This window comes from Copadichromis virginalis, linkage group LG2 (genome assembly GCF_057382275.1).
Source record: "Copadichromis virginalis isolate Kocher_CV1m ecotype Utaka linkage group LG2, C_Virginalis_male_GT1.1, whole genome shotgun sequence".
Taxonomy (NCBI): domain Eukaryota; kingdom Metazoa; phylum Chordata; class Actinopteri; order Cichliformes; family Cichlidae; genus Copadichromis; species Copadichromis virginalis.
Window position 1 is genome coordinate 29,996,345 of NC_140619.1, and position 27,965 is coordinate 30,024,309.

At 40.8% G+C, this 27,965-nt stretch overlaps 3 protein-coding genes and 4 non-coding genes across 7 annotated transcripts in view; 3 read left to right on the plus strand and 4 right to left on the minus strand.

Moving 5' to 3' along the window:
- Positions 1-22,926, minus strand: part of LOC146717595 (uncharacterized) — a 42,217-nt gene extending 19,291 nt beyond the window's left edge. Inside the window, exon 1 of the mRNA XM_085478255.1 lies at positions 22,709-22,926. Within this exon, the coding sequence (XP_085334381.1) occupies positions 22,709-22,757 (49 nt within the window). The 5' untranslated portion in view covers positions 22,758-22,926. The remainder of the gene's footprint in view (positions 1-22,708) is intronic.
- Positions 1,216-5,420, minus strand: LOC146717597 (uncharacterized). The gene is made up of 4 exons (XM_085478393.1): positions 5,087-5,420; positions 4,627-4,998; positions 2,629-2,764; positions 1,216-2,530 (listed from the first exon to the last, which is right to left on the minus strand). Exons 1-4 carry the CDS (start codon positions 5,142-5,144, stop codon positions 2,479-2,481), a joined length of 618 nt encoding a protein of 205 aa, XP_085334519.1. The 5' UTR covers positions 5,145-5,420; the 3' UTR covers positions 1,216-2,478.
- On the plus strand, positions 10,469-10,540 carry trnaq-cug (transfer RNA glutamine (anticodon CUG)). Its single transcript has one exon. It is a non-coding gene; the product is annotated as a tRNA-Gln (tRNA).
- On the plus strand, positions 11,591-11,673 carry trnal-cag (transfer RNA leucine (anticodon CAG)). Its single transcript has one exon. It is a non-coding gene; the product is annotated as a tRNA-Leu (tRNA).
- On the minus strand, positions 13,228-13,299 carry trnaq-uug (transfer RNA glutamine (anticodon UUG)). Its single transcript has one exon. It is a non-coding gene; the product is annotated as a tRNA-Gln (tRNA).
- LOC146717601 (signal recognition particle RNA) lies at positions 13,788-14,080 on the plus strand. Its single transcript, XR_014915861.1, has one exon.
- Positions 22,927-24,821: 1,895 nt separating the features above from the next.
- LOC146717602 (uncharacterized) lies at positions 24,822-27,912 on the minus strand. Its single transcript, XM_085467224.1, has 2 exons — positions 26,855-27,912; positions 24,822-24,840 (listed from the first exon to the last, which is right to left on the minus strand). The coding sequence occupies exons 1-2, from the start codon at positions 27,910-27,912 to the stop codon at positions 24,822-24,824; spliced, it is 1,077 nt and encodes a 358-aa protein (XP_085323350.1).
- Between the last annotated feature and the right edge of the window lie 53 nt (positions 27,913-27,965).

A 27,965-nucleotide genomic window follows, 5' to 3' on the forward strand; every position in this document is an offset into this window, starting at 1 on the left:
GTCCAAGTTGACTGTATTTTCTTCTGTTTTCTTAATATTCTTGCTTGTCTTGCAATGTCTGCATTTTTCTTGATTAGGTGTTCATTTAAATAAACATTTGTACCTTTTAGCTTTCTTCCTTGCTTGAGCAGTTCTTTTTTCTGTTTTCTATTAACAAAACGAATGATAATGGCAGGTATTTGATTTTTTCTCGGAAGAGGATGGCATCCCTCAATATTTTTACTGTCCATTTCTATACCTTTGCTTTTAAAGAAGGCCATTACCTGCTCTTCCAAAGAGCGTAGCTCTTGCTCGGGTGGCTCCCCTCTCTCTGCTGCTGCTACCCGTGCGTATGTCTGATGCTTGGTTTCCAGTCCTGTCACTATCACATCATTTACTCTTGAATATTGTTCCAGATCTGACACCCGTCCTTCCAGCAAACCTGTGGGGGACCATTTGAAGGGGAAAGAAAACGGTCTAGTTGGCACTGAATTAAAGCTCCCAATTGGCATAGCCTCTGACTTAGTCAAATTTACTTTATAGCCAGAAAATTGACTAAATGTATCAATAATGTTAAGTAAAGCCGGTACTGATGTCTCTGGATCAGAAATAAATATTAAAACATCGTCTGCATATAAACTGATCTTATGCTCATAATCGATTTGCAAACCCCGTACATCAGATGCCGTCCTTATAGCCTCGGCTAATGGTTCGATAGCCATGGCAAACAAAAGAGGTGACAGTGGGCAGCCTTGCCTCGTTCCTCTATACAATGGGAAACTATCTGATTTCAATCCATTAGACAAGATGGACGCCTGGGGATTATCATACAAAATTTTTACCCACTTAATGAAATTATCACCAAGACTGAATTTATTTAAAGTATAAAATAAGTAGGTCCATTCTATACGGTCGAAAGCCTTTTCAGCATCCAGAGAGAGCACCAAACCGCCTATGTTCCTTTGCTGAGCAGCCTGAATTAGATTGAGAAGGCGTCTGACATTATTACGAGAATTACGGCCTTTTATAAAGCCTGTTTGATCTTCTTTAATAATTACAGGCAAAAGAATTTCGAGTCGAGTAGCTAATATTTTAGAAAGTATCTTCCGGTCCACATTTAGAAGAGCTATCGGTCTATAAGAGGAGCAAGACTCTGCGCACTTCCCCTTCTTCAAAATAAGAGAGATATTAGCTTCCCTTAGAGTCTGAGGTAATCTATTATGCAAGAACGAGTAATTAAACATATTAAGTAAGGGGTCTATTAACAGCTCACTAAATTCTTTATAGAATTCACTACAAAAACCATCAGGTCCTGGGGCTTTGCCGTTCTTTAAAGTTTTTATAGCGTTTAGTACTTCCTCTCTAGAAATGGGAGCATTAAGGGTAGTCTGTTGTTTATTTGTTATAGTAGGCAGACTAAGCCTGGAGAAGAAATCCTCCATTAATTCCAGTGCATTAACTGATTGTTCAGATGTATATAGTCTACAATAAAATTCTTTAAAAATGCTATTTATAGTTTTACTATCATATACGCGCTCATTCTGAGCATCACAAATAACTGTAATAAATTGTGTTTGAGATCTTTTCTTGGTAAGGCATGCCAAGTATTTTCCCGGTTTGTTTCCATGTTCATAAAATCTTTGTCTAGTAAACGTAAGGTTAAGCTCTTCATCTTGCATAAAAAGGCTATCTAAAGTTGATCTGACTGCAGAAATCTCTTGTAGTAAAGCTGGGGTTGGGGAGTCAGCATAAGTCCTTTCTTTTGTTTTAAGTTCTACCATTAACTGATTCTGCTTCCTCACTTTTTGCTGCCGCTTACTGGTTGAGTAAGAAATAAGAATCCCTCTAGTGTACGCTTTAATAGTTTCCCACAGTAAGGCGGAGTCATTTGTTGACTGCAGATTAATAGACAAGAAGTATCTAAACTCAGTGTTAAAGTAAGATATAAATGTATGATCCTTTAAAATAATTGTATTTAACAATACAATACAATACAATGCAATACAATGAGCCAAGGTGTTTAAAAAAACAAAGCATGAGTCCTTACCACCAGAGGTTTTGAGTGAAACCACCCTAAGCCCTTACCTAAAACTATTATGTGACCCATCACTTGACAAAGCAGGGATTGAGGAACCTGGGAAAGGATCTAAAAACTGGGTTGTAGGTGGCAGACACTTGGTGTTGTAATGGTAATGACTTACACCTTGGGTCATATGATGACGGACATGATTATTAGTGGGTCAAAGACCTTCTTAAGTGAAACACTCCACCATTTGGTTTCAGAACTGAAGAGGTTTGTCGGATGAGAGGTGAAGCGTCTTCAAGAAACTCAGCAAAGTCCAGTTGCTTTCAAGCCAAGCTCCTTAGATTACCATGACCTGGATGACTGAGAACCTACACAGACATACTCCTGATTGTTGTTTTTGAATTTCCTTTTTATTTTTATTTCATTGATCCTCAGTTCAGTGTCCAGTGCTGATTATGAAAGAGGTCAGTTCACTAAAGCTCAGACTCACACTTAAGGTTTATATTCTCTGTTTCAAACCTGAGGCTGTGAAAGAAAGAAAAAACAATTATAGCAAAACAAAGACTTTTACAATTACCCATCAACTGATGGTATTCACTGGAATTATGTAATTGTTTATTAACCTCTTTTGATCATGGGCCGCCTTGTTAGAAGTCTTCTTAAGATGCTTCAGTTCCCGATACACAACACAGCATGACACTGCTATCAGGGGAGATCCCAGTGCAGCAAAGACTAGCCTCAGGTAAGGAAAACTGTGTGCTGATGAGAACACAGTGATAATTATAAGTACAGTACTTACAATTTATTCAAGCGTAACTTTGGTAAGACTTTGGTATTATTATGGTTAACTAACTGTAAATATATAAACGTTTGGGCACAACCCCCACACACTGGGTACCCTTAAGCCTTGTTTCTTAAGATGTAGGGATGTGAGTTGATGTATTTCACGTCAATCTTTTTCTAAAACTAATCAAGTAACTTTAGTGACTAAACTAAATAAAGAGGTGGTGAAAGAAGACTGGAACAATGGGGGAAAACACTCAAACGTGTTGCATTGCCCTCCAGGTTCCACCTCCTCCCTGCCGGTCTACCTGTCAGAGTCCTGGGTCTGTGGCCCAGTATGTGGAGTTGTTTAGTATCTATTTTCCATGTTATGGCTGTCTATGTTTTGAGTTTCTATTTGTAGGTCCTAGGTTTTGGCCCCGTTGCACCTCATGTTATCCTGTGCTCCCTCTGCTCTGTGTCTTGTCATTCCCTGCTGGTGTGTTCCCTCTGTGTAAGGCCCGTGTTTCTTAGTCTGTGTCTTTGCATGTGTGTTGAGTGTCCTGTTTTATTGTGAAGGTCTGTGTCAGTGTATTCAGTTTGCATCCTCCCTGTCTCATCAGATTCATTAGGTTCAGCTGTGTCTCCCTCCTGTGTGCAGTTTCCTCATTTCTTAGTTCTGTTTCTCACCACCCTCGCTATTGGTTGTATGTCATTCTCCTTCAATAAAGCTCACTCACACATCAGCCAATGCCTGTGCTTTGGGTCCTTCACAAACACCACATGACACTATCCATGAGCTCTACAAACATCTATAATATTTATAGATGCTCTAGACAGAGCTGATTAGCATTGTTTTAAAGTTACTATTACTTTACAATAACAATTCAGATAATTTCATAAAAAATTAACATATTTTTACACATTATAATTTTATTAAAAAATAAAATAGTTAAAAGTATTTAACTATAAGTTTACCATTTATTAACCAAGTTATGAAGTAATTTATGTTAAAGCAAATGTAACTGCATTTGCAACAAGGAAGATCTTAATACTCGTATGAAACAAGTCAGCTTGTTATGGGGTTGAGGATTCACTACTATATAACTAATAGTTAACATTATTACATGTTATTTAATACTTCATTACCTCCATACAAGTATTAAGAACTTCAGCTTTGTTTCTTCCATAGCCTTTGCATGTTAACACTTTCTGATTCACACATGTTCTTATCTTTTATTCTTTTCATTCTTTTTGTGAAGCACATTGTGAAGGAAATTGGTAGATAGATAAATATTATTCTTTTTTTTATCTTTCACTAAACCTGACCATACCACACCAGAGCTGGTAGTGTTACACACTGAAGAAAAGCCACACTGAAAACTTGTGCTGAACAAGGGCAGAAATATTTTAGCAGATGCGGTTTTGTGACAGGAAATTTCCTGTCACAAAACCGCATCTGCTAAAATATTTCTTCTTCACAGCTTAATGTTCTCATTTAATGCAACTAATAATAATCAGTGACCAAGTGGAAAGTTTCAGTGTGCCTTTAGAGTTTAGGTGGTAGTTACTGGGTAATAAAAGATGATTAAATCATAAAAATGAATAGCAGCCCATGTGTGGCTAAATGACCACAAATACTAATAGAGAGACAAATACTGCATCAACATATACTCTGTTCTATTCTGTTCACTGTACATTTCCATCTTTCTTTCCATATGTTTTTCCCCCATTCTAGCTTCTATCATTTGTTGCACAAGTGATGTTTACTGTGTTTAACAGTTCTACTGCCACATGATGCTTACATTTGTAATTAACTTTATAATAACATAAAAACTAGGCAATAAAGAGTAACTTACATAACTTGCTTTCAACTTTGCTGTTGTCTTTAACATCCAGGGTGAAATTAATGTTTTTCTCTTGGACTCCATTTGAATTAAAGATCTCAATGCTGTATTGACCTGAATCATTCTTCTTCAGGTTTGTGATCTTGAGTGTCCCGTTCTTGATTATAAACGTTAGTCTGTTGTTAAATTCCTTGTCTGTCATTATTTTTTCTTTCTTCAGACTGAACACAGTTTTTGTCTCATTGGGAAGCACCTTCAAACACTTCATTTCACGGCCACTAGCATCAGTCATTACTTGGATATACACAGTTCCTTCAAGAAGAGGAGAGCATGGACATGTGCTCGTCCTGAGGTCACATGTGGTCGCATCAACTGGAAAGAGAGCTGGAGAAGATGCATTTAATAGAACATGAGGTGAAATTATTCACACTACAAATGTGAATGTTTGGCTTCTTTATGAGGACAATCTTACCTTGAGTTCCTCCTGCTAGTAGCACAATGATAAAAAAAAACTGTTCCATGCTCATCATTCATCCACGGTGTGGTTTTAATCTTTCCAAGCTTCTAGAAAATTATGTACAAATCTGGGTGTAAATCTGCTGCAAACCTGAGTCCTAACTGACAGGAAACAGTCAACGGGAGATGATATATTTAGTTATTTTCAAAGTTAGGAAATCAACTTTCACTTCTGCTTGCCAACAAAAAGACTCAGATGAGTTGTTTGCGTTTTGTAGTGACCTGATTTCAAGAAATATCCATCAAATGCAAATAAACAATTTCCCCCTCACTTTTATACGCAAAACGAAATCTAGACAAAACACACTTTCAAAAGTGTGTCAGGCACACATACTTTCTTCACATGTACTTTTGAGAAAGAACATGCAACATCTGAAGTGACACGTTAAGTCACAAACAGTTGTTCCTGTGGGGAGAGCTTTATTGCTTAAGAGTCTTTACAGGGTGTCCAAGAGAGACATCATTTTATGTTTGTAAGTTTGCAGAGTTTGCTTTCTGAAAGGAAGGAAACAAATTGGCGTAGAAAGAATAAAATATAAACAACCTATGAAAAAGCAGCTTACTAAAAGGATGCAAATCATGAGCACAATATGAAACGGTGAGGCAATGCTGACCAACAAACAAAGAAGCCTTTTGTCTACCAAAGGAGGCTGAATTCAATATGAGAATCTCAGCTACACAACTAAATAATAAACAACAATAATCAATAAATAAATGAACATGACGTGATTGTGCGATGGAAGCAAACATTACAGATCTTCACTTTTCTAATTAGCCTCAGGCTAATTAGCAGGCCTTTAGCATGAGGAGTGATGATAAACATGAACATAAGAAGAATCAGGTAAACTATTGTTTAATCAAGGTAAAGATGAATGTAAATAGTTTACTTACAGTTAAATGGATGCATAGAGCAGCACAGGCTAAGGTAGTATGTAAGCACTGAGCTACAAGTGAGAAAAGCTCATCAGCCAAAAAAAAAGACCCATGCATTGGTACTTCCTGCTTTACAGAGCAGAGATGGAACTGTGTTTGGTGCAGGGCTTTTATAGTCAGTGAGTCTACTTTGACTTTTATTTTGTATACATCTTCTTATTCTGCCCTAAAAATAGAAGTGACAACTACATCCATGCGCACACGTCCATCAGAATGTACATGTTGGCATTAGTTGGGCATCTCATAAGTTTTTACTCTGCCACAGTGCAATGCCACAAAATAACCAGTTCAACATATATTCAGCATAAAATGTAAATATACAATTTGCAGGAGTTAACCAAGAGCTATTCTATTCTGTTCTGTTGTATTCTATTTTCCAAATAAAGTTCATGAGCCATACCATGAAGATATGAGAAAGAGTTGTTGAAGCTAGGTTAAGAGGAGAGGTGACAATCAGTGAACAGCATTATGACTTCATGCAAAGAAAGAGCACTATAGATGTTTGCTTTGAGAGTGTTGAAGCGGTATAAAGAAGGTCAGAAGGAGTTCCACTGTTTATTTGAATATCTAGAGAAAGCATATGATAGGTGAAAGAAATCTCCGTCCCGGGTCATCCGTGGATCGGGTTTACCTCCGAGGCGTGGGCACCCATAAGCAGAGTTTTGTCTTTACCCTATAAGATTCAAAATTATTCAAAGTAACACTCAGGTATGCCGTTCAGCAGGTTAGTTACGACGTCGGGAGTAGCTTGGGAGAACAAGGAAACACAGACTGCTTCAGGTTGCCTTCCCAAACCAACTCAAAGTTTATTTGTCATACAACAGTTTATATAGAGGAAAAAGGTTCGTGTCTCAGCAGATTCTCAGTTCAAACTGGTACAGACCAAATAAGGAAGCGTCTTCCTGCCCTCTGAGCAAAGAAGTATCCTTTGTATAGTTTATCAGTTCAGCTACAATTTATGATTATCCCAGCGAAATACACTCCTAGACATAGAATACAGAGTTCTTTCATTAGTGAATTCTGAAACAAACCACCTGGCCTTTAACAAGCCTTTTTCTAAGAGATAAAGAAGGGAGGATGGGAGTAAGGAAGTGGTCTCTGTGGTGTTTTCGACCTTGAGGTACCAGCCTGTGATTCTTACACATTAATTCTTGGGTCACAGAGAAAGAGAAAAACAACTAGTAAATGGGCCTTATTGAGTAACAGTTTTCCTGTATAATATCACTATAAAACAATATCCTGTAAATGCTACCATGGTATCAAAATATCACAACAATAGGGTGCTAAGAAAAGAACTGCGGTATTGCAGGAGGAAGTCAAAAGTGGCATACAAATATGTGATTATGAGAGGGTGATGCGATGGATAAAGAAAGCAAGAGCGTGGTGTGCAGGTGTGCAGGTGATGAGATAGATGGGTTCAAGGTAGGGGTGGGATTGCATCAGGGATCAGATGGGAGCCACCTATTTGTGAAGGTGATACACAGGTTGATAGATGAGGTCAGGCAGGAGTCTCTGTGGATTTATGTTGTTCGCAGATGACATTTTGATCTGTTTAGAGAGTAGGGAACAGTCAGCCTGGAAAAGTGGAGGTTTTCTCTAAAGAGAAGAGGAATGAAAAGTCAGTAGAAGCAAGACAGACTAAACGTGTGTAAATGGGTAACAGTGACACTGCAACAAGTACAGGTAATGAAGGTGAAGTAGTTTAAATGTCTCAGGTCAATCATCCAAAGCAAACAGGCAAAGCATGCAGGCCAAGTGGAGTGGGTGGACATGACTGTGTGGGGTTATTTGTAAATAGCAGCAAAAAGGAAGGTTTATAAGGTTGTAGTGAGACCTACTATGATGTATGATTTGGAGACTGGCAATAACAAAAATAAAAGACGCAGAGTTGGAGGTGACAGAGTTTAATATGTTAAGATTTCCATTGGCAGTGACCAGAATGGACAGGATTAGAAATGAGTCTCTCATTTGGACACCTTAGACTGTCCAGTTTGGAGACAAAGTTAAAGAGACTGAGATCGTTTGGACATGTCCAGAATAGGGCTAGTGGATACAATGGACAAAGATAAGGAGCTACCAAGCAGGAGAAAAAGAGGAAGACCTCAGAGTAGGTTCATGTTTGTAGAGGAGGACGATATACACAGGGATCGTGTGACAGATGTTACAGGGATGGGGTGAGATGGAGGAAGATGATCTTTTGTGACTAAAGAGAGCAGCCAAAAGGAGAAAATAATACTAAATAGTCATATGATAGCTAAGTGTAAATAGTAAACATCTACCACAGTGATTCCCAAAGAGTGGTGTGGGGGGGCCTGGTGGGCCACAAAGGTAAAGCAGGTGGGCCTCAGTAGTAACAGAAATTCTTTTTGAACTCCACTCAGAAAGATCTCAGCCTGATGGTGGAATTAAACACAGGACCTTCTTGTTGTGAGGCAACAGTGATAACCACCATGTTGCCCATAAACAAATATATGTATAATATATTATAATATAATAATATGTATTTATTTATATAAAAAGGTGAGCTAAAACTGGTGACAGAAGGTGATCATTTGGGGATATTGTTCCCCTGACCTAAATGTACTGCTCTGTAGTAGTGAAGTTTGAGTAGTGAAAATGTCTATGGTAATGTTTTTTATTAATGTCTGAGTTGGATAAGATAAGAACTAAAATATAAACAACTAAAATAATTTTTAAGATACAGACCTAACTCGGGCCTAGCTGACAACCTGTGTAGAATTGGCCTTGAAAGATGTGAGAGTGTGTGTGTGTGTGTGTGTGTGTGCGTGCGTGCGTGTGTGTGTGTGTGTGTGTGTGTGTGTGTAAAGACCTGGTAAAATCTGTGAGTCTTCAGTGTTAAAGGAAAAATGTAACTTTTGATGCCTAAAGTGGGGGTATGGGTGCTTGACTTTATCCTTTTAGAGGGAACCATCATTTTAAAGTAGTGTACGTTTTTATTTCTGATCAATCACCTCTTCAAGGTGAATTTAACATTTACAACGAAGAGGGTGCTGGCACTGACATCTCATGTGAGGCCCACTTTAGTGTTTAAGTAGTACACTAAAGTGTTATAAGTTATAACCACAGATTTGAATGACTGTCTTGTAAAAAGGTTTATCAGGAGTTAACTGTCCACTGAGGAATTATCTTTTTTAAAGACACAAATATAACAATATATGATTATTATCTAACAGTATCGAGAAAATTCCAGTCAGCTCACTCAAATATTGTATTTAAAACAAGAACTATCATAAGGTGAGGTTTTTGATCATTTCAATCAATTTTTCCCTCTTATGAGCTAGTCTTTCTTTTCTTTTGTTCTCTTATGTATTTCTGTTTTTTGCTTTTAATTTTCTTTCCTTTTTCAAATTTGAAGTGATTTGTAGTCATTTAGTAACTATAATCTGTCTTATTTTATCCCACTTTTTTTTTTTCTGGTTTCCATCTGGTATGGTGCTGTCACAGTGCAACAATCTGGTAGTCATACCTTTTTTATTCAGTAGTGCTTCCATGGTGTAATGGTTAGCACTGTGGACCTAGAATCCAGTGATCTGAATTCAAAAATTGGTGAGACCTGCTTTTTGGAGATGAAACCATTCTGCATGTCTTCTCTGGCACACCAGAACTGTGCTACAATTGTGTTTTCAGTGAGAGGTGTATAAAATCAAGCAGCTAACCATGACGTCTGCCTTTACAAATACTTGTCAATCACTATGTGGTGCTAAAGAGCGGTCTGAAATTCAGTTGTACACCACACAAAGTTACACGGTGGGGTGTCTGAGTGCTGAGTTGTGCGTAATAGTCACAAACACTCTCCTGACTCACTGACTCCACATCTCTAAACCTCCTCTGACTTTAACATCAGCATGAAAACTGGGAACTGCGAGCTCCCTCTTTGGATGTCATCACATTGACATTTTTCATTTTTTATCATGAATCCCATCTCATTGTTGAAACTCACTTTTGGCTGGGCCTTGACCTCTTCTGTGCTCTTCTGTGTTGTGCCATCCGCTTCGCCAGAGGTTGTAGATAGGTAGGCAAATCGACCCATATCATATTATTGTGAAGATGAGCGTACTCCCTAAAATCCTCTTCTTATTTCAGAATATTCCTCTACTAGTACCTGTAGGTCTTTTTCTTAACTTAAAGAAAATTATTACCAATTTTATTTGGCAAAATCATCGCCATCGGCTTCGGTTAATTCTATTATATCTGCCATTTGACAGGGGTGGGCTTAAGGGTCCTAACTTTCAGTTGGACTATTGGGCTGCACAATTGCGCATGATGATATACTATTTCTCATCTGATCCACCTCCGGCATGGGTTTACATGGAACCGTTCTTACTTAATTCAGAATACTTTTTGACAGGTTGCCATGACCTGACAGTATAGCCACTACAACAGGGGTTCCATGGTGTAATGGTTAGCACTCTGGACTCTGAATCCAGCGATCCGAGTTCAAATCTCGGTGGGACCTGATATTTGCGAGGTGAAACCATACTACGTATCTTCTCTGGCACTTTGAATTTCTGTATGAATTGTGTTTTCAGTGAACGCTGTATAAAATCAAGCAGCTAACCATGCCTTTACAAAACACTTGTCAATCACTAAAGAGTAGTACTAAAGAGCTGTGTGAAATTCAGTTGCACACCACACCAAGTTACAGAGTAAAAGTCACAAACACGCTGCTGACTCAACAACTGTACAGCACTAAACCTCCTCTGTCTTTAACATCAAAAAACAAACAAGCATGAACATCGTGGTATTGGCTTCCATGGCTGAACAGCAGCTATGTGTTTTGTGAAGTATAATATTTATGTCTTCCAAAGTAAAGTTTTAAGCCCCACTTGTTTTAAATCTGTAGCATGTGTAACAGCAGCATGAGATGAAAATTTGATGATAACACGTGCATGTTTATGGTCGCCAAACAATTATGTATGTAAACAACACTTATCTGACTAAACCACGTTGAGCTAATGCAGATTTTATTCTTATTTTATTGGTGAGGAGAGAGGATGGAACCAAAAATGCATTTATCCCCGTGTTCTGTGTTGATGAAAATCACCCAACAGGAAAGCAGCTGGGCATTCATTTGAAACCAGTTCACAGGTTGGGCTGTGGTTCCCCCTCTAGCGTCTCTGCTTGAACTTTCAACTGTGAACCTCTTAGATCCAACCTTCCCAACTGCTCATCTCGCAAAAGACAAAATGGAAGAACCCAGAATGTCTTTTTTTTACCTAATTTTTATACCTGCTCACGCTTTTTCACGCTTCCCTCACAGGACGTCACATTTCACACTTTGGCCGTCCAATCAAGTTGTTGACATCTAATCATTCCTGTCCACCCACACCTGATCTTTCTATTTCGATCTGACTTACAACATTTAACACAAACTTTAAAATCAATATATTTTCTTTGTAATTATTTTTTATTTGTTTTTGTTTATTACATGCACTTAACATACAAGTATGTCAAATGGAAATCAGCAACTGCGCGGGATTATTCAACTAGTAGTAAGTTTCAATATGTCAGGATGGCCGAGCGGTCTAAGGCGCTGCGTTCAGGTCGCAGTCTCCCCTGGAGGCGTGGGTTCAAATCCCACTTCTGACAATTGAATTTTTGCACTTCTTTCTTACTGGTACTCATGGGTCTTTGATCAATGGTCATGAGAATTTGCATAATCATGATGAAGGAACTGACCTCCGAGCCCACTGTTCCTTCAGGGGGCTGCTTTCAGTCATTATGCAAATATACTGTTTATAAGATTGGGGAAACCTGCAGTCAGCTGAGACTGAAGAAGTCACTTGGATGAGTGACGAGACGTTTCTCCCACTGAAAACGCTACATCCAGATGAACAGAATCAACCTTTGGAGACTTCTTACTGTTGTGACAAAATACACTTGAAACTGGCAACTATGAGAGTTGTGCACTGTTCATCCCTGACAGCAGTGGATTTTGTAATCATGCACAGTGTAACAACATTCTAGATAATTGTAATAAAATTCACTAGAGAGTGGATTTGTTCACACTGACACTGATGTGCTAAAAACCTGATTTTGTGAAGTCAAAACTTTCAGCAAGTTGAAACAATCTTTATCTTTTACTCCAACTATCCCAAAATAAGGACTGGTCCTTCCCATGTGATGGTATTAAAATATGAAAGGCTGTCATCATTTCAGATGTTTACTGTGTAAATGTTTGTTTGTTTGAATGTTTGTTTGTTTGTTTTTTGTTTTTTTTACCTTGCCTTGCTTGGTATCATTCTTTTCAGCACAACCTCACGTGTCTGAATTTACAGTTATTTTTTCATTGACATACTGTATTAACACAACTGATCTGAAATCACACAAGAATATAAAATCCTAGTAGTAGTAATATTTTCTTCTTACTGTAAAAACCACAGACATGTTTAGTAAATTATCTTCATAACTTGAAATGCAAATAGAAATTGTGCATTTTTAAAACGTATGCAAAGATTTTGTCCATAAGTTTACAAATTTTGTGAACAACAAAGTTTTATACGACTATTAATCTTAAAATGCAGCCAATGCATCTGGCGTTCTTTTTCTTGTACAGCCATTTAAAAATACTACGACAATAATACTGATATGATTTGTCGTGGTTCCACGGTGCAATGGTTAGCACTCTGAATCCAGCGAATCCAGTGGGATTTGCTTTTGGGATATGAAACCATAGTGCATGTCTTCTCTAGCACATTGTGCTTTCAGTCAGAGGTGTATAAAATCAAGCAGCTAATCATGACGTCTGCCTTTACAAAACACTTGTCAATCACTAAAGAGGTCCTTCACTTGTCAGTCACTATGTGGTACTAAAGAGCTGTCTGAAATTCAGTTACAACCCACACAAAGTTACAGATTGGAGTATCCGAGTGCTGAGGTGCGCCTGTGCGCAAAAGTCACAAACACTCTGCTGACTCTCTAACTGCACAGCTCCAAACCTCTTCCGACCTCAAAGTCAGCACAGAAAGTGGGCGCCACGAGCTTCGTAGTATGTGTTTACATGGCTGAATAGCTGCTATATTCAAACAAACGCCTCCAGAGAAGACTGCGACCTGAATGCAGTGCCTTAGACCGCTTGGCGACCAAAAACCTGCACAAGTTATCATTACGTGACATGCAGTATGGTTTCACCTCCCAATAAGCAGGTCCCACCGAGACTTGAACTCGGATCGCTGGATTCAAAGTCCAGAGTGCTAACCATTACACCATGGAACCGATGCGAAAGTGTGTGAACTGTCAGGTCATGGCAACCTGCCTAAAAGTATTCAGCCAAATGATCAATATGGATGACATTGTAGATTATTCGCACTACGTTTCCATGGCTGAACAGCTGCTATATGTGTTATGAGAGGGATAATGTTTGTTTCTTCCAAAGTATCTAACAGTGGTAACCTCCACCAAACTGACACTGCAATGTCAGAATGGCTGAGCAGTCTAAGGTGCTGCGTTCAGGTTGCAGTCTTCCCTGGAGGCGTGGGTTTGAATCCCACTTCTGACATTGAAACGTTACTCTTCTTGATATTGTGACAAAATCCTCTAGGGTTAACCACGAGCTTTCTAAAAACTTGCATATAACAACTGTGCACCATTCATTCCTCATCTTTGCTGCCCATCATTACGACTTTGCTAATGATGGGCAGCAGGTTAGTGTCATGATGTCACCTCAGACATGGTTAAAAGCCCTGTTAACCTAAGTGCTTCTCGCTGGGTGCGGTGGCGTGTGCCTGTAATCCAAGCTACCGGGAGGCTGAGGTTGGAGGATCATTTGAGCTCAGGAGCTCTGAGCTGCAGCAGGCTATGTCGATCGGGTGTCTGCACTAAGTTTGGCATCGATATGGTGATCCCGGGGGAGCCCGGGACCACCAGGTCACCTAAGGAGGGGTGCCCAGGTCGGAGACGGAGCAGGTCAAAGCCCCTGTGTCGCTCAGTAGTGGGATCGCACCTGTGAATAGATGCTGTAGCACAGCCTGAGCAATACAGCGAGACCCAATCCTTATACATGTCTCTACTTCACACAGCAGCCTCATCAGCACGTCTTGGTCTTTTTAATTCAAGTCCAAAACACTCACAAATCTGCTGCTCTGCTTGTCCTGCACCACCTCCTCCTGCAGGACAGCTGCAACTACATCCTCCACTCTAAACACGCCACCGCCCAGCAGGTGGAGACAAACTTATACGTGTTGGTATAAATGAGCTTATGAGTAAGGTGAAACTTAAGTCACATGGTTTCTGGGAAATCATGTGGTGTAGCCATTCTACTTTGACTTTTGTTTTTTTTATTACTCATTTGAAACTCATGTACACTCCTTATACATCTTATATGACATCTCAGTTATTGGGAGGAGTTTGGGAGGAGCAGAGCAAAAAAACTTTTTTGTTGCAAAGTCCGTGTGTTTGTAGTGATGTGGAAGGAGTGTTCTCACACCGGCCTGATTGAAGTGCCCAAGAGAAGCATTGATTAAACAGTACAGCGTGGATACGGCTTTACTCCAGTCTTAACCCTAAAGATAGAAACTGAGTTTTCAATTCCAGAAAAATAAGCAACTTTCACTCTAAAGCCTTTACTGTTTGTGTTGCAGCTAAAACCACTTTAAGAATAATACTGGAACAAATTTAGGTTACACTGGATTTTGGACTGCAGACAATCTATATGTGATAGCATTTCATGTTGAAATAAGTTCGGGCTTTGAAATACTGCTATTAAATAGATTAAATGGTGCTATAAGCAATATTTTTTAAATGTAAACAGAATACGGATAAAAATTTTGGTTCATAATTTTTATCGACACATCTTTACCACCAAACTCATTATAACTGGGTCAGCTGGGAGGAGTTTGTGAGGGGCAGACCTTTCATCAAATACTGATATCTGATCAGTATTTAATGATCTCTATATAAAGAACAGTGTCTTGTAGGATTCATAAGAAGGCAAGTGGAACTACAAAAAACAGAGGTGAGTTAATTATTATTTGGTAACATTTCTGTTGTGCGTGCGTGCGTGCGTGCGTGCGTGCGTGCGTGCGTGCGTGCGTGCGTGTACCTGTGTTTTGCCATCCCTAGTTTCTCTTCCAAAACTGTAAGAAGATGCATCAGAGCCAGCAAACCTGCAGCAAAGATAATTAATCACCTACATCATGTGATCTTCAGTCAGTTCTTCTTCCTGACATCATCACCTTGTGTCTGTTTAAGGTGCTGGAAAATAACCTTACTGTTCTTTGTCATAACATCCCTCTCTGAGCCGATCTGATACTCACCTCCTCTCACCCTCACCGCCACCACTGTGTGACCGGAGCTCCCGCTCTGATGCCTGCAGGCGTTCCGCTGCAAAAGATGAGGTGTAATGATTTTAAACTGTCATGTGTGCTCCAGACAGACAGCGACATGTTGCTTTTACCCACTGGATTCTGGATTCGGGCAGAAGGCAGAAGCTGGGATCGGGGAGACAGTGGGAGAGACTCTGGCTGAAACACTTCGCTTCTGTTGCTCGATTATTTCCAGCAGTTGACCTTGGGCTGCAGCGCTCTGCCTGTTCAGCTCCAGGAGGCATTGCTCCACTCTGTTTGCACTGAAAGTGTTGAGTGATGTTGCCTAAGCAAAAAAAAAAAAAAACCCAGCAAAAAACAAGACACACACTGCATGTGAATCATTACTATATCTGAATGAGGAGAACACCTAAAGGCTCAGCGCAGTTCATTCCTCGACACACCTGTCGCATCACGCTATGAAGGGAGGATAAGAGCAGCCACTACTCCACTTCTAAAAGGTGAGCTGCTCTCAGAGAGCTTCAAACAACCCCTTAAATCTTACCTGTTGAGTCAGCTGTTGTTCTTCAGGAGTCCACACATGCTGGCTCCGCCTCTCTTTACAGCTGGACCCAGACATCCTGCTCTCGGCAGCGCTCTGAGGTGTTACTCTCTGCAGCTCAACCCTCTTCTCTCATTGCCACTGTCGAGCGATTCTCTGACCCCTGACCCGAGGCCCTTTGCCTGGCTGAGTTGAGCCCTGATAAGATCGGTCTCTCTGCTCAGCTGAGCAATCTCAGCTAGATTTAAAGACTCTCAGATTTAAAAACTCTTGTTAATGCTTCCATCAAGTTTAACAGTCTGCAGTTTATGAACTAACCTCAGCTGACACTAGCTAACAATGTTAGCTTGGTGGCGAGTAACCTTCAGTAATAGTAATAAACCACACAGCAATAGTACATTCATGTTGTTGTAAAAGGATGACAATATATCATATCACCAGTCTCCCTCTGTTCTTTGTTGTGTTCTCCATTTTTCCTATGTGGTGTTGTGTTAGTGCTACGTTCTCCAGTCACATCAAGTCGTTAGTTGTCAAATTCAAGATCCTTGGGTTTAGTTTAGCTTTTGTTTGTTTCTTTCAGCCTTGATGTTGTTTTAGTTCATTTTTTCCAGCAATAAAGCTGCCATCTTTAGTTAAGTGTTCAGTCTCCGACCCCTGTCTTCCACACAGCTTACCATAAAAATTATAGAGATTACTCACTGAAACTTTAATAATTATTTATTATTATTTTATCATAACAAAAAAGGCAATTCAACTGACATTTTAGAAGTGTAATTATTTCTAAAAGAGTAAATCATTAACGGTGATAAAACATGTAAGTGAAACAGACTCTAAAGAGATAAGAAACAAAGTAATTACATCATTTAGTCATGTCAAAGTATCAGTTAGTCAGAGAAAAGGAGACAGATGGGCTGATAATCAGGTGATCAGTGAGAGCAAAGCCAGGAAGAAAAGCTAAAAAACCTCATCAAGAAAAACTGAACATGAACTGAACTGAACTCTTTAAGCCTGAATCAAAAAAACAAACTGATGATGTTGAAGTCTCAGAAACTCTTAAAAAAACTGAACATGATGCAGTTTGTCTTTAAACGGTTAAACAAGAGCGTAACTAGAGGAAGCAGACAAGAAAACAGCATGAGAGATGTCGACAGAAATGAGGAAACACTGAAAGAAAAGGACAGAGATAAGACAGAAGGAGGAACACACTGGAAAGGGGAACTAACTAAATTTAAAGTCATCAGAGCCAAGAACCGATGGCACAAACGAAAAGGCTAGAAAAAAAAACATATACAGACAAAGGAATAAACTATTATGTGAACAGAAAACTAAATAGTAAAAATAACGGAAACCTAATCCAAAGATAACCTAAAATCCAAACTTCAATACCGAGACCCAGGGACCATGGCAATTTCTGTAAATCACCAAATGCACAAAAATCAATGTTACAAATATGTTGTGACTGTGTAACTATAGAGAAGCAAAATATATAAAAAACCCAGTCAATTAAAATAAAACAAAAAACATCTTTAGCATAATAGAAGCATTATTCACAATACTATATTTTTGATTTAGCATAAAGAGATTTTTACACCATAACACTAACGAACACATATGTAGATCCCAGACTGATGACAAAACATTATCAATATGGTATTATTGTCACTATAACAAGTAATTGGCCGTGCTCATATCTGTATTATTGTAGGGTTTTTTGATATTTTATGATTTAGTTCTATATAAATAAATCTGAATTGTCTTTAATAAAAAGGTGGTGTGTCTTTGTTTACAGAGTAAAAAGTATTAATCATTGATGAAACCAAGTAACACGAAACAAAAGGTTTTCTCATATTCTGTAACTGTAACATCTGGATGTGTTGTCATGCTCAAAGCTGTTGCTCCACTTTAATTCATACAAAACTTCAGTGTTCTTACTTGAATTATTTCCATTTAAATGATGAATTTATGCTCTGTTATAATACAAAAGTAAAGATGAAGCAAAGAAAATCGCTTTGTGATAGAAAAGATGTTTAGGGATTTAGCATCACTTCCTCCCTCTGTGGGCATTTAGTGGTGCAGTCTGTATAAATGCACAGACCATCTAAATCACCTGATTTTAAGGATTTTGCGACACAAACAATCTTTCTGTACAATCATCACGTTGGTTCAGTCTGATAAGATCACTGTGAAAGCTTCACTTGGCCATACTCCACTTCCTCTTCTCTTCCCTTCACTTGCTTCTCCTGCTGCTGCCTGATCCTAACATCAGCGTACATTACTTCCTGGTCATCTTCCTCTGCATAGAAGCAAGATAAAATTAACATCAGTGACTCATTAGGGTAATAGTTTTTGTGAAACATGCTGTTCTGACCTGTTTTGATCATGTTTTTACTGCAGTAGAGCTGACTGGTTAGCAATACCAACATATTTCAATGAAATTATAACATTATGAAGAAATCATTAGCAAGAAAGCAAAAAAGTGTCTTCAAAAAAGAAGCATAATGTGATTCTGTATATCTACAAGAAGAGCAAAAGGCTGAGTGAGGTGATTGAAAAGCAAGTTTTGTACCTTTTTTTGTTTTGTTTTTTCTCCTCTCAAAACAGATGACAGCTACACCCACAACTAAGAAAATCACCAGTGCTGAGAGAACACCACAGATCACTGGCAAAATACCTCCTTCTAAAAATAAAAGGACACAGGAGCCAAGAGAAACACAAACAGATGACTTTTGACGCTAAAACACAATCTTGGACATACTTTATAGCCTCTAATGAAGAACAGCAAAAGCACAAACTACATTTATCATAGATAAGATAGAGAAGACAGAGAGATTATTTATTTATTGAATAAGTGACCAGTTTTTGTAATATATTTCTAGCACTATTGCCGTGAAATTCTCACCAGATGTCAGTGACAAGCCCGTCCAATCCACACACGCAAAGAAATCAAACCACAGATTTCCATAAATTAGGATATGTTTAATAAAGAGAAATGACACAGAGAAAACACACTTACCGAATTTACTACTTTGTACAAAAGCCTTTGTTGGTGCGTCCTGTATGGAGAAACCAGTTGCATGCTTGCTCATGAGTGATTTTGCCAATTCTTCCACACAAGAATCTCCCTATTCTATGATCTCTGAGCTTTATTTCTTTCCATAGATTTTCAAAGTGATTCAGGTCAAGTGATTGGCTGGGCCACTCTAGATTTTCCGTGGCTTTGTGTTTGGGATCATTCTCTTGCTGAAACGTCCACCCTCGTTTCATCGTCATCATCCTGGTAGATGGCAGCAGATTTTGTCAAAAATGTCTTGGTGCATTTTCCAGCATGCCAGTCCCGTATGCTGAACAACAGCTCCACACCATGATGTTCTCACCTCCAAACTTCACTGTTGATATGGTGTTTTGGGGGTGATATGCAGTGCCTTTTGATCTTCAAACATGGCATATATTATGGTATCCAAAGAGTTCATTTTTGGTTTCATCTGACCAGACATATTTTCCCAGTATTTCACAGGCTTGTCTAAATTTTGTTTAGTAAACTTAAACACGCTTCTTCAGCAATGCAATCTTGCATGGTGAGTGCACATACAGGCCATGGTGGTTGAGTGCATTACTTATCGTTTTAAACAATTGTACCTGCTGATTCCAAGTCTTTCTGTAGCTCTCCTCAACTGGTCCTATGAGAAGGGCCAGCTATCAGAACTCAAAGGATTATTCTTTTCACTCCTCTGTCTGAAATCTTCCGGGTGAACTTATTTTCTTTCCACTTCAGGATTATGGCTTCAACAGAGATCAGTAAACTTCAGTAGTTTACATTTTTGTCTGTAACCAATGCTATCAGTATGTTTTATTTTAAAAAATAAGGTTGTGAAGGTCTTGCTCATTTGTTTTACCCATTATGAGAGATTTCTTGTGTGACACCTTGGTAACAAGACACCTTTTTATTGGTTAGCAGTTGGAACTGAACCACCTAAAATTAATTTGCACTAAGTGACAGGACTGCTTTATTATTGCTGACAGATCTCAGCTGGTGTCATGATTTTCAATGCTTTTTTGCACCTTTTTCCCTTTGTCATTTCTCAATATTACACATAACATAATTAATGGACATCTGTGGTTTGTTTTTTTTTACGTGTGTGGATTGGACAGGTTGTTACTGACATCCGGTGAGAATTTTATGTCAATACCACTTTTAAAATTAGATTTACTTAGAAAATTGGTGTTGTGTTCAAAACTTCTTTTTACACACTGTAAATATGCATATGGATTAGTAGAACAATGTTAAATTTCGATCTAGTAATACAGGGAAAAATTACCTTGAATAAAAATTTGTAAAGTCCGCTCAGCGGATATTTTTCCATCTGAATTAAAGGTTGAAAAGTTATATTTACCGCTGTCTGTACTGCTCAGGTTATTTATCCTAAGTGTTCCATTACTGGGATAAAACAGAAATCTTTCATCTGTCGTATTATATTTAAGACTGTTGCTTCTCCTGAATTTTATTACTGATGTATTTTTTAATAGTTGGAATCTGAATATTTCTGAGGTGCTGTCCATCAGTTTGATGTCCAAAGTTCCTCCCAAAGTTCCATAACAATGAGCTCCATCTGGTCTGCCATCACAGTAACTTTCCACACCTGTAAATAATAATAATAATGAATTAAAGAAAAGATATCACTCATTTCTGTGTTTAGTCGCCACCAGAACATTTATGGCAGCATTTCCAAATGTTTATCTGAAACAGAAATAGTGCGACCTATCTCAGGTCACACAAAGTGAATGAGCACAGTTAGTCAACTGTGCTTTTTTTTTTATAATTATATAAATTCATAATTTATGTCCAAATAATAAAATAATTTGATGTTTCAGGTAACTGTTACTGCTGATGTTGCCCTATCATCATAACATCATGACCTATTGTGTTACTTAAGCTAGACCCATTTAAAATGTAAATAGTTCGGAGCCCCGCAGCGGACATGGGAGAAAAAAAAATTAAGACGGACTTTTGCAAGATCTCGCAAAACAAACTCGGGATCTCGCAAAAGTTTCATACATCTCCTAAAACGTCGGAGCACTTTTGCGAATATGTGATGTCTTGTAAACCGAGCCAATATCAACTTTTGCGAGATCTCGCAAAAGTTGAATTAGCTTTTCTACAAACAAAATAAATTTTAAAAAAATTATTATTCAAATATAAATTAATCAGCTCAACGGTCATAACTATATCTACTTTCAGCATCTGCAAGGATGTCAAGATCACCCACAATAATTATTTTATCTGAACTGAGCACTAAATCAGAAACTCTGAGTAAGGGCTATGTGGATGATAGATAATAACAAATAATTTATGTGTTGTGAGTTTAACAACTGATTTATGAGAGTTTTGACAATTAGGGTGGATGAGGCTAAGTATCAGGATTTCTAATGAATGAAAATTCTGTCTCTCTATGGTTGATTAATTAGCAAGAGTGGAAGATTGCTGCTATACAGACTGCAGCACACTGCATCAGTGTGCTCTAAAATCATTGGCCTGCCTGTCAAAAATCTGGCACAGGTTTTCAGCCAACAGGCCCTTAGACAGGCAGCCAAAATCATCAACGACCCCTCTCACATTCTTCACCCCACATTTCAATGGCTCCCCTCTGGGTGACGCCTCCGCTGGTTAGTTAGTAGAGTTGCCAACGGCTCCTTAAAAAATGGAACGGTAATATTACGCATTTCGTATTAAGCTGAGAAGAGACGCAGTTTGTCCCGTACTTCAGCTAGAATGAAAAAAAAGACACAAAGCTGGAGTTATTCTGTGTGTTTACGCTGCACAGCTGCCTCTTCTTCTCTCATTCTCTAGGAAAGTTTTGCCAGGGGGCCAGGTGGGGCATTAACAGGGAAAGGGGGGCACAAAGAAATACTTTTCTTTCTTATTCTCATTTAAAATATCTAGCTCTTATTAAATAATTATCTGAATCTTGCAAACAAAAGTTTTATCTGACGTAAAATGTATAGAGCAGCATAGAAAGTATTTACTTGCTTTCAGGTTTCATTCAAATGTTAGTCTTTTCATTTGTTTCCCCACTTTTTTCCTTTTCAAAATCAAACACCAGTTTGTGAGAAGATTATCTTCTTTTTTTAATAGGCAGATAAAGTTTTGCATTGGCATTGGCTAATTTGCAAATTGTATGTTAAAAATGTTCGTATTTTAAAATTCAAAACTGTTTTTGCCCAAAACATATGTGCGCTATATGTCAGTAAAAATACTATGCAAATATTGCTGTACTTGAATGCTGAATAAACACCAACAAAGCACTGATTGTATCTCTTGTACTTTATCAATGCAGTATCTAAAACCTTTGCACCGTAGTGGTTAAAATCTCATTCTAATAAGAGTTAAAAGTGCGTTCGGTTATTAGGTTTATAGGGTTATTGAATTATGGTTAACAGTTGTTAAGATATTTTTTTAACATTATCTGCCAATTACATCTGCCACCCTTCTCCAAGTCTGTGCATCTACCTGCCCCCCCAACAAAAATTTTCTAGACACACCACTGCCTGGAAGACATGTGACTGTGGTTCTCGCTGTCTCGAACTTCACGTTTCTCAAAGCAGCATCGCCAATAATCAAAATAATATTTACCCCACGGGGTGTGTACAGGGAGGGGACGGGGGTGTTTAGACTACAACAATATCCAGCACTGTTGCAATATCAGACTTTTTTAACTGATTGTACAGGATCCCGTGGCTGATTTAAAACAACAACAACAACAACACTTTGACTACAAAACGAAGTATTAACGAAGGACTACATGAGAAAATTTGAACAGCTCACCATGACAGACTCCAAACATCATCAAAAACAATCCAACTACAGCTTCCATGTCTGCTCACTGTTGATCCACTCGGCAGCTTTCAAAATAATTAAAAACAGACGCGTGTGCGGCTCTGAACTGAAGCCAAGCGTCAGTGATAAGCCTCGGACAACGGGTTTTCAAAGAAAGCTAGTTTCAAGTCTTATTGAATTTCTGTTTATCCTTTCATCTGCTGAGAGGATAAAAGGAAGTGACAAGTTCTTGTTCCGCTTTTTAGTTTGACGAGAATAAAAATATATCGCGATTAACAGGGAGGAAGAGAACGAAACATTCGTCATTTATTTTGAAATAAGTCTCAAAACTGACAGATTACGTCAACGAGAAAGAGAAATGCCTACTAACAGATATGTGGATAACAAAATAAGCACAGGATCAATTGTGGCTTATATTTTTCATCTTTAAGCGCAAAGTAAAAAGTAAAAACATGTCAGTCAGCATGGTGAGCACTGAGTGAAGAATATGTTTGCAGGAATATAAATATATAATATAAGTACAGCTTGTAACATACTATTATTTACATATACATATGTAGCAAGAGTGTGCTACATAATATGTGGTAAAGAATAATGATACTGCTTCACACTTTATTGTTGACCAGTTACACTTTTATTGCCTTTTTTTAGACATTATTTTTATTGTTGTTATGATTTAGTTTATTAGTTTTATTGATGTAGTCCCCAAAACATCAAAATATGCCATTTCAAAGGACGTGAAAAGGGAAAGACCATCTCTTCACCTACTCAACGACATATAAAAATCTTGCATGAAACAAAGATTTCACATTTTGAGTCATCAGTCCATAAAACTGCCTTCCAGTCTACAGTAGTCCATCAGATGTGTTTCATGGCCCAGGCAACCCTTTTTTTTAACTTATTCTGGAATCTTATAAATGGTTTTCTTGTTGCAACTCGACCTGTCAAACCTGCAACTCAAAACCTTCTCTTTACAGTCAAAACCGAAACTTGCTTACTATAATCACTATCAAGTTTTGAAGCTGTGGTCTTATTAAGTGTCTCACACAAGCTATTGACTTTCAGAAATGTATCTTCTGATTCTGTGTGGTTTGAGGTCTGCAGACCTCTTCCCCTCGGAGTGCCTCTTGATGGCAAAGGAAACTGCAGGCTGACATAATACTCACAAGGGAATGGTACCACAGCATGTTCCAACACTACTTTTACAAAAGCCTCTATCTGTAGGAGCAGGGCTGTAAGTAATCAAGAAAACTTTGGACGCATGTAGGAAATGGTAGCACAAACTTTCAAGGCTTAATCCATTTCCGTTGCTGCAGAACAGCTTTAAGTTGTTATACATAATGTGTAGCAAGAGTGTGGTACATAAATGCATGCCCTTGTGGTTAAAAAAAAAACAGAAAGTACTTCTTCAGACTTTAAATTTAGTTTTATTTATGTAGTCCCACAACGCAAGATATGTCTTCTCAGAGAACTTTAGCCAAGGCCCTTTTATATACAGTGGCTTGCAAAAGTATTCAGTCCCCTTGAACTTTCTCACATTTTGTCACATTACAGCCACAAACATGAATCAATTTTATTGGAATTCCACGTGAAAGACCAATACAAAGCATACCACATCATCTGTAAAAAACAGCGGAGGCATGTCATGGCTGCCAATGGAACTAGGACACTAGTGTTTATTGATGACACAGGACAGACGCAGCCGAATGTATTTTGAGGTGTTCAGAGACATACTGTCTGCTCAAATCCGGCTAAATGCCATCCAGTTGAAGTTCTGTTGCCCGACACTACACAACATAAAAACGTGACCCTTTTTAACTTGATTGTTAATGTTCGACTCAGATGTTATTTCAGTTCTTTAGCTCCTTTCCTCTAAAGTTTTTGCTCTCCCCTTTTCCATGGTCTTTTTTTTCTTTGACTATTCCTGCTTTTAAGAACCAGAAATAAACATTTTTGTTACCTCTTTATTCACACACTGAAATCACATTGTAAACTATATGGTTTATTATAAAATGCAACACAAACACACCAAAGGGTGTAAACAAATGTGTCCTTGTGCACTACATATGACAAAAGAAAAAAGAACAAGAAGAAGAAGAACCTAGTCCTCATTTGCACACCTATAAGGACACACAGCGAATTTACAGCAGGTGAAAGGTGACACTAGATGTTGGAGTAAGGACTCATTTCAGTCATTAAAACAGAGTTGTCTGGAGATTCCATCCTTTGTGGAACAGCAGAGCCTTCCAATATTGTTTTTTTTCTTCCAAGTGAAGTAGATCCAAATCCCACTGTCATGGCTCGGCTGTGTGGCAGGCAGGAGGAGGACCCAAAATGCAAAACTCACACACACGGGGATGAACTCAAAAAGCAGCTTTATTGCTGACAAAAGATAATGGGAGATACAAAACTAAACTGGGAAAAACTAACGTAAAGCTCACCAGGAAACACGGGGGAATCACACACAGCATGAGGGAGAACACAACGCCGAACAGAGGGAGACTCAGACAGAAATACACAGAGGGTAAACGAGGAAAGTGGGCACACACGGGGAACACAGGTGACACTGATAATCATAACGAGACAGGGCGGGGTGAACTGAACATGACATGTAGAGGCACAGAGGTTCCGACAGGAGGAGAGAGAGCACGGGGAAAACACAGACATAACGGGCTGGGGAAACATGAAACAACCACAAAGGGAGACGAGGGCTCATCAATACATAGAGGGCACACAGGGGGGAGAGAGCCATGAAGGGAAAACACTTAGGGAACAACACAACAGGGCAACTCAGAAGACATGGCCTAAATAAGGAACGAAATACAAAAATACAAAGAACTAAGAATACTGGGCCCACATGGCCCAGGACCATGACATCACCCCCCCCTAAAGGGCTGGCTCCCGACAGCCCAAACCCGAGAAACAAAAACAAAAACAGAAAACAACCCACCCAGGGCGGGAGGCGGGGGACCAGGACGGAGGGACCAGAACGGGAAACAAAATAAACAACAGAAAACACGGGAGCACATGACCATAGTCAAAATAAAGTTCAGGGGGCCGACCCAGAGCCCACAGGCACCAGAGTTCACGGGTCACACGGTCGGGGGACCGACCAGGCGGGTGGCACAGGTGGCAGAGCTGGTCCGGAGGCCGGCCGCGCGGGAGGCAGCGGCGGCGGCGAAGGAGACGACGGAGCAGTTCAGGAGGCCGGCCGCGCGGAAGGCAGCGGCGGCGGCGAAGGAGACGACGGAGCAGTTCAGGGGGCCGGCCGCGCGGAAGGCAGCGGCGGCGGCTCTCCAGTGTCAGGCGTACTGGCCGAGGCCCGGTGGGCACAGGACCAGTCGAGGCGGGACCAGTCAAGGCGGGACCAGGCGAAGCACAGGCTGAGGCTGCAGCAGACGAAGGCTCTGAGGCTGCAGCAGACGAAGCACAGGCTGGAGCTGCAGCTGACGAAGCACAGGCTGGACCAGGCGTAGCAGAAGGTGGCTGGATGGGCTCCTCGGGCCCTCCAGCTGAGACAGGAGGCTGAACGGGCCCCTCGGACCCTCCAGCTGACGTGGCATGAGGCTGGTGCGGTTCTCCTGAACCCCCAGCTGACGAGGAAGGTTGCTGAACGGGCCCCTCGGACCCTCCAGCGGAGACAGGAGGCTGAACGGGCCCCTCGGACCCTCCAGCGGAGACAGGAGGCTGAACGGGCCCCTCGGACCCTCCAGCTGACGAGGTAGATGGCGGCGTGGGAGCCGCGGAGTCCTGGATGAGCTCATCCGAGCTCCCAGCAGGAGCTGATGCAGAGCCAGAGAGATTTGAGACCCCTGGCTGAATGTTAAGCTGACCAGCGGACCGTACTGCTATCGGGGACTGGGCTGCGCTACAGGCGGCACTGGAGCTACTGGGGCCTGTGCTACAGGCGGCACTGGAGCTACTGGAGACTGAACTGGGGGTGACACTGGAGACTGAACTGAGGGTGGCTGCGAGGGAGCTAACTGAACTGAGGGTGGCTGCGAGGGAGCTAACTGAACTGAGGGTGGCTGCGAGGGAGCTAACTGAACTGAGGGTGGCTGCGAGGGAGCTAACTGAACTGAGGGTGGTTGCGAGGGAGCTAACTGAACTGAGGGTGGCTGCGAGGGAGCTAACTGAACTGGCCTGGGAGGAGAAACACGGGCAGGAAAAGGAGCAGGCTCAGAAAAAACTGTCCGAGAAATGGCAGGCTCAGGGTGCCGGCGGCGAGAGTGCCGCTTCTTTCTATCCGTGGAAGCGGGCGGGGTGAGCAGTGGAAGTCCCTGGCAACTCCGGGGACCCCCAAGAGCCAGTCGAGTCCCCCGGAAAGAGCGCTCGTCATGATCAGGAGCGAGCCACGGCTCCCTCCCGAACTCTTCCACTAGCTGTGCGCCTGCGGCGTGCTGCTGCCCCTCGTGATCGACGTCCAGGACCCCCACAGCGTCCGCGGGACGCTTCGTGGAGGGCGAGACAGGACGTAGCAGTGCGCGATGGCGGCGCTGACGCCGGTTCTTTCTGGAAGTGTGTACGATGGATGCTGGAGCCACCGAAGCAGAGGGTGATGTGGCGGCGATCTCCTCGTCGTCCGCCCACATCCTTGCCAGAAAAGAGGCAGGCGAAGTAAAGTCTGAGCAGTGTGGGGAGGGCGAGCGGCTGGTCCGAGGCGGTGCAACAGGTGTGAGTTCCTCCTCTGAAATGAGCCAGGGCTTCCAACGAAGCTCGTCCTCCCGTAAAGCTAGCAATACCTGCTGTCGCTCATCGTCGTCGAAATCTGTGGCCTCCACCATCTCGGTGCGCTGGGCTATGTAGCTTGACAGTGGCGGAGACGAACTGTGAGTTGATGGCGGTGCAGCGGTGAGCCTCAGAGTCCCTACTCTGACTGCCTCCGGCTCGCGAGGCAGCGGCAACGACAACCGTTTGCGGGTCGGAGTCGTAGGTGCGGAGGCGGCGTTTAACACCCTCTGGGCCAGCGTGCGGGCGCGAAGCTCCTCCTTCAGGGGGGCCAGAGAGTCGAACGCCTCAAAAAGCTGGGGAAACCGCCGGAGCTGTGGCGCTTGCTGAAGGATTGCGTCAATGGCCGCCAACCCGGTGGACACCACTCTGGGGTCCGTGCACCCACAGATGCGCGTCATGAGCCGGCAGAGCCGTTGCAGCTCCTCCCCAATCTCGTCCGGACTGTCCGCTGGGTCTGACATGGTCAGATCGTACTGGAGGTCCGCGGAGGGGTTGTGAACTGCTGGGTCCATAT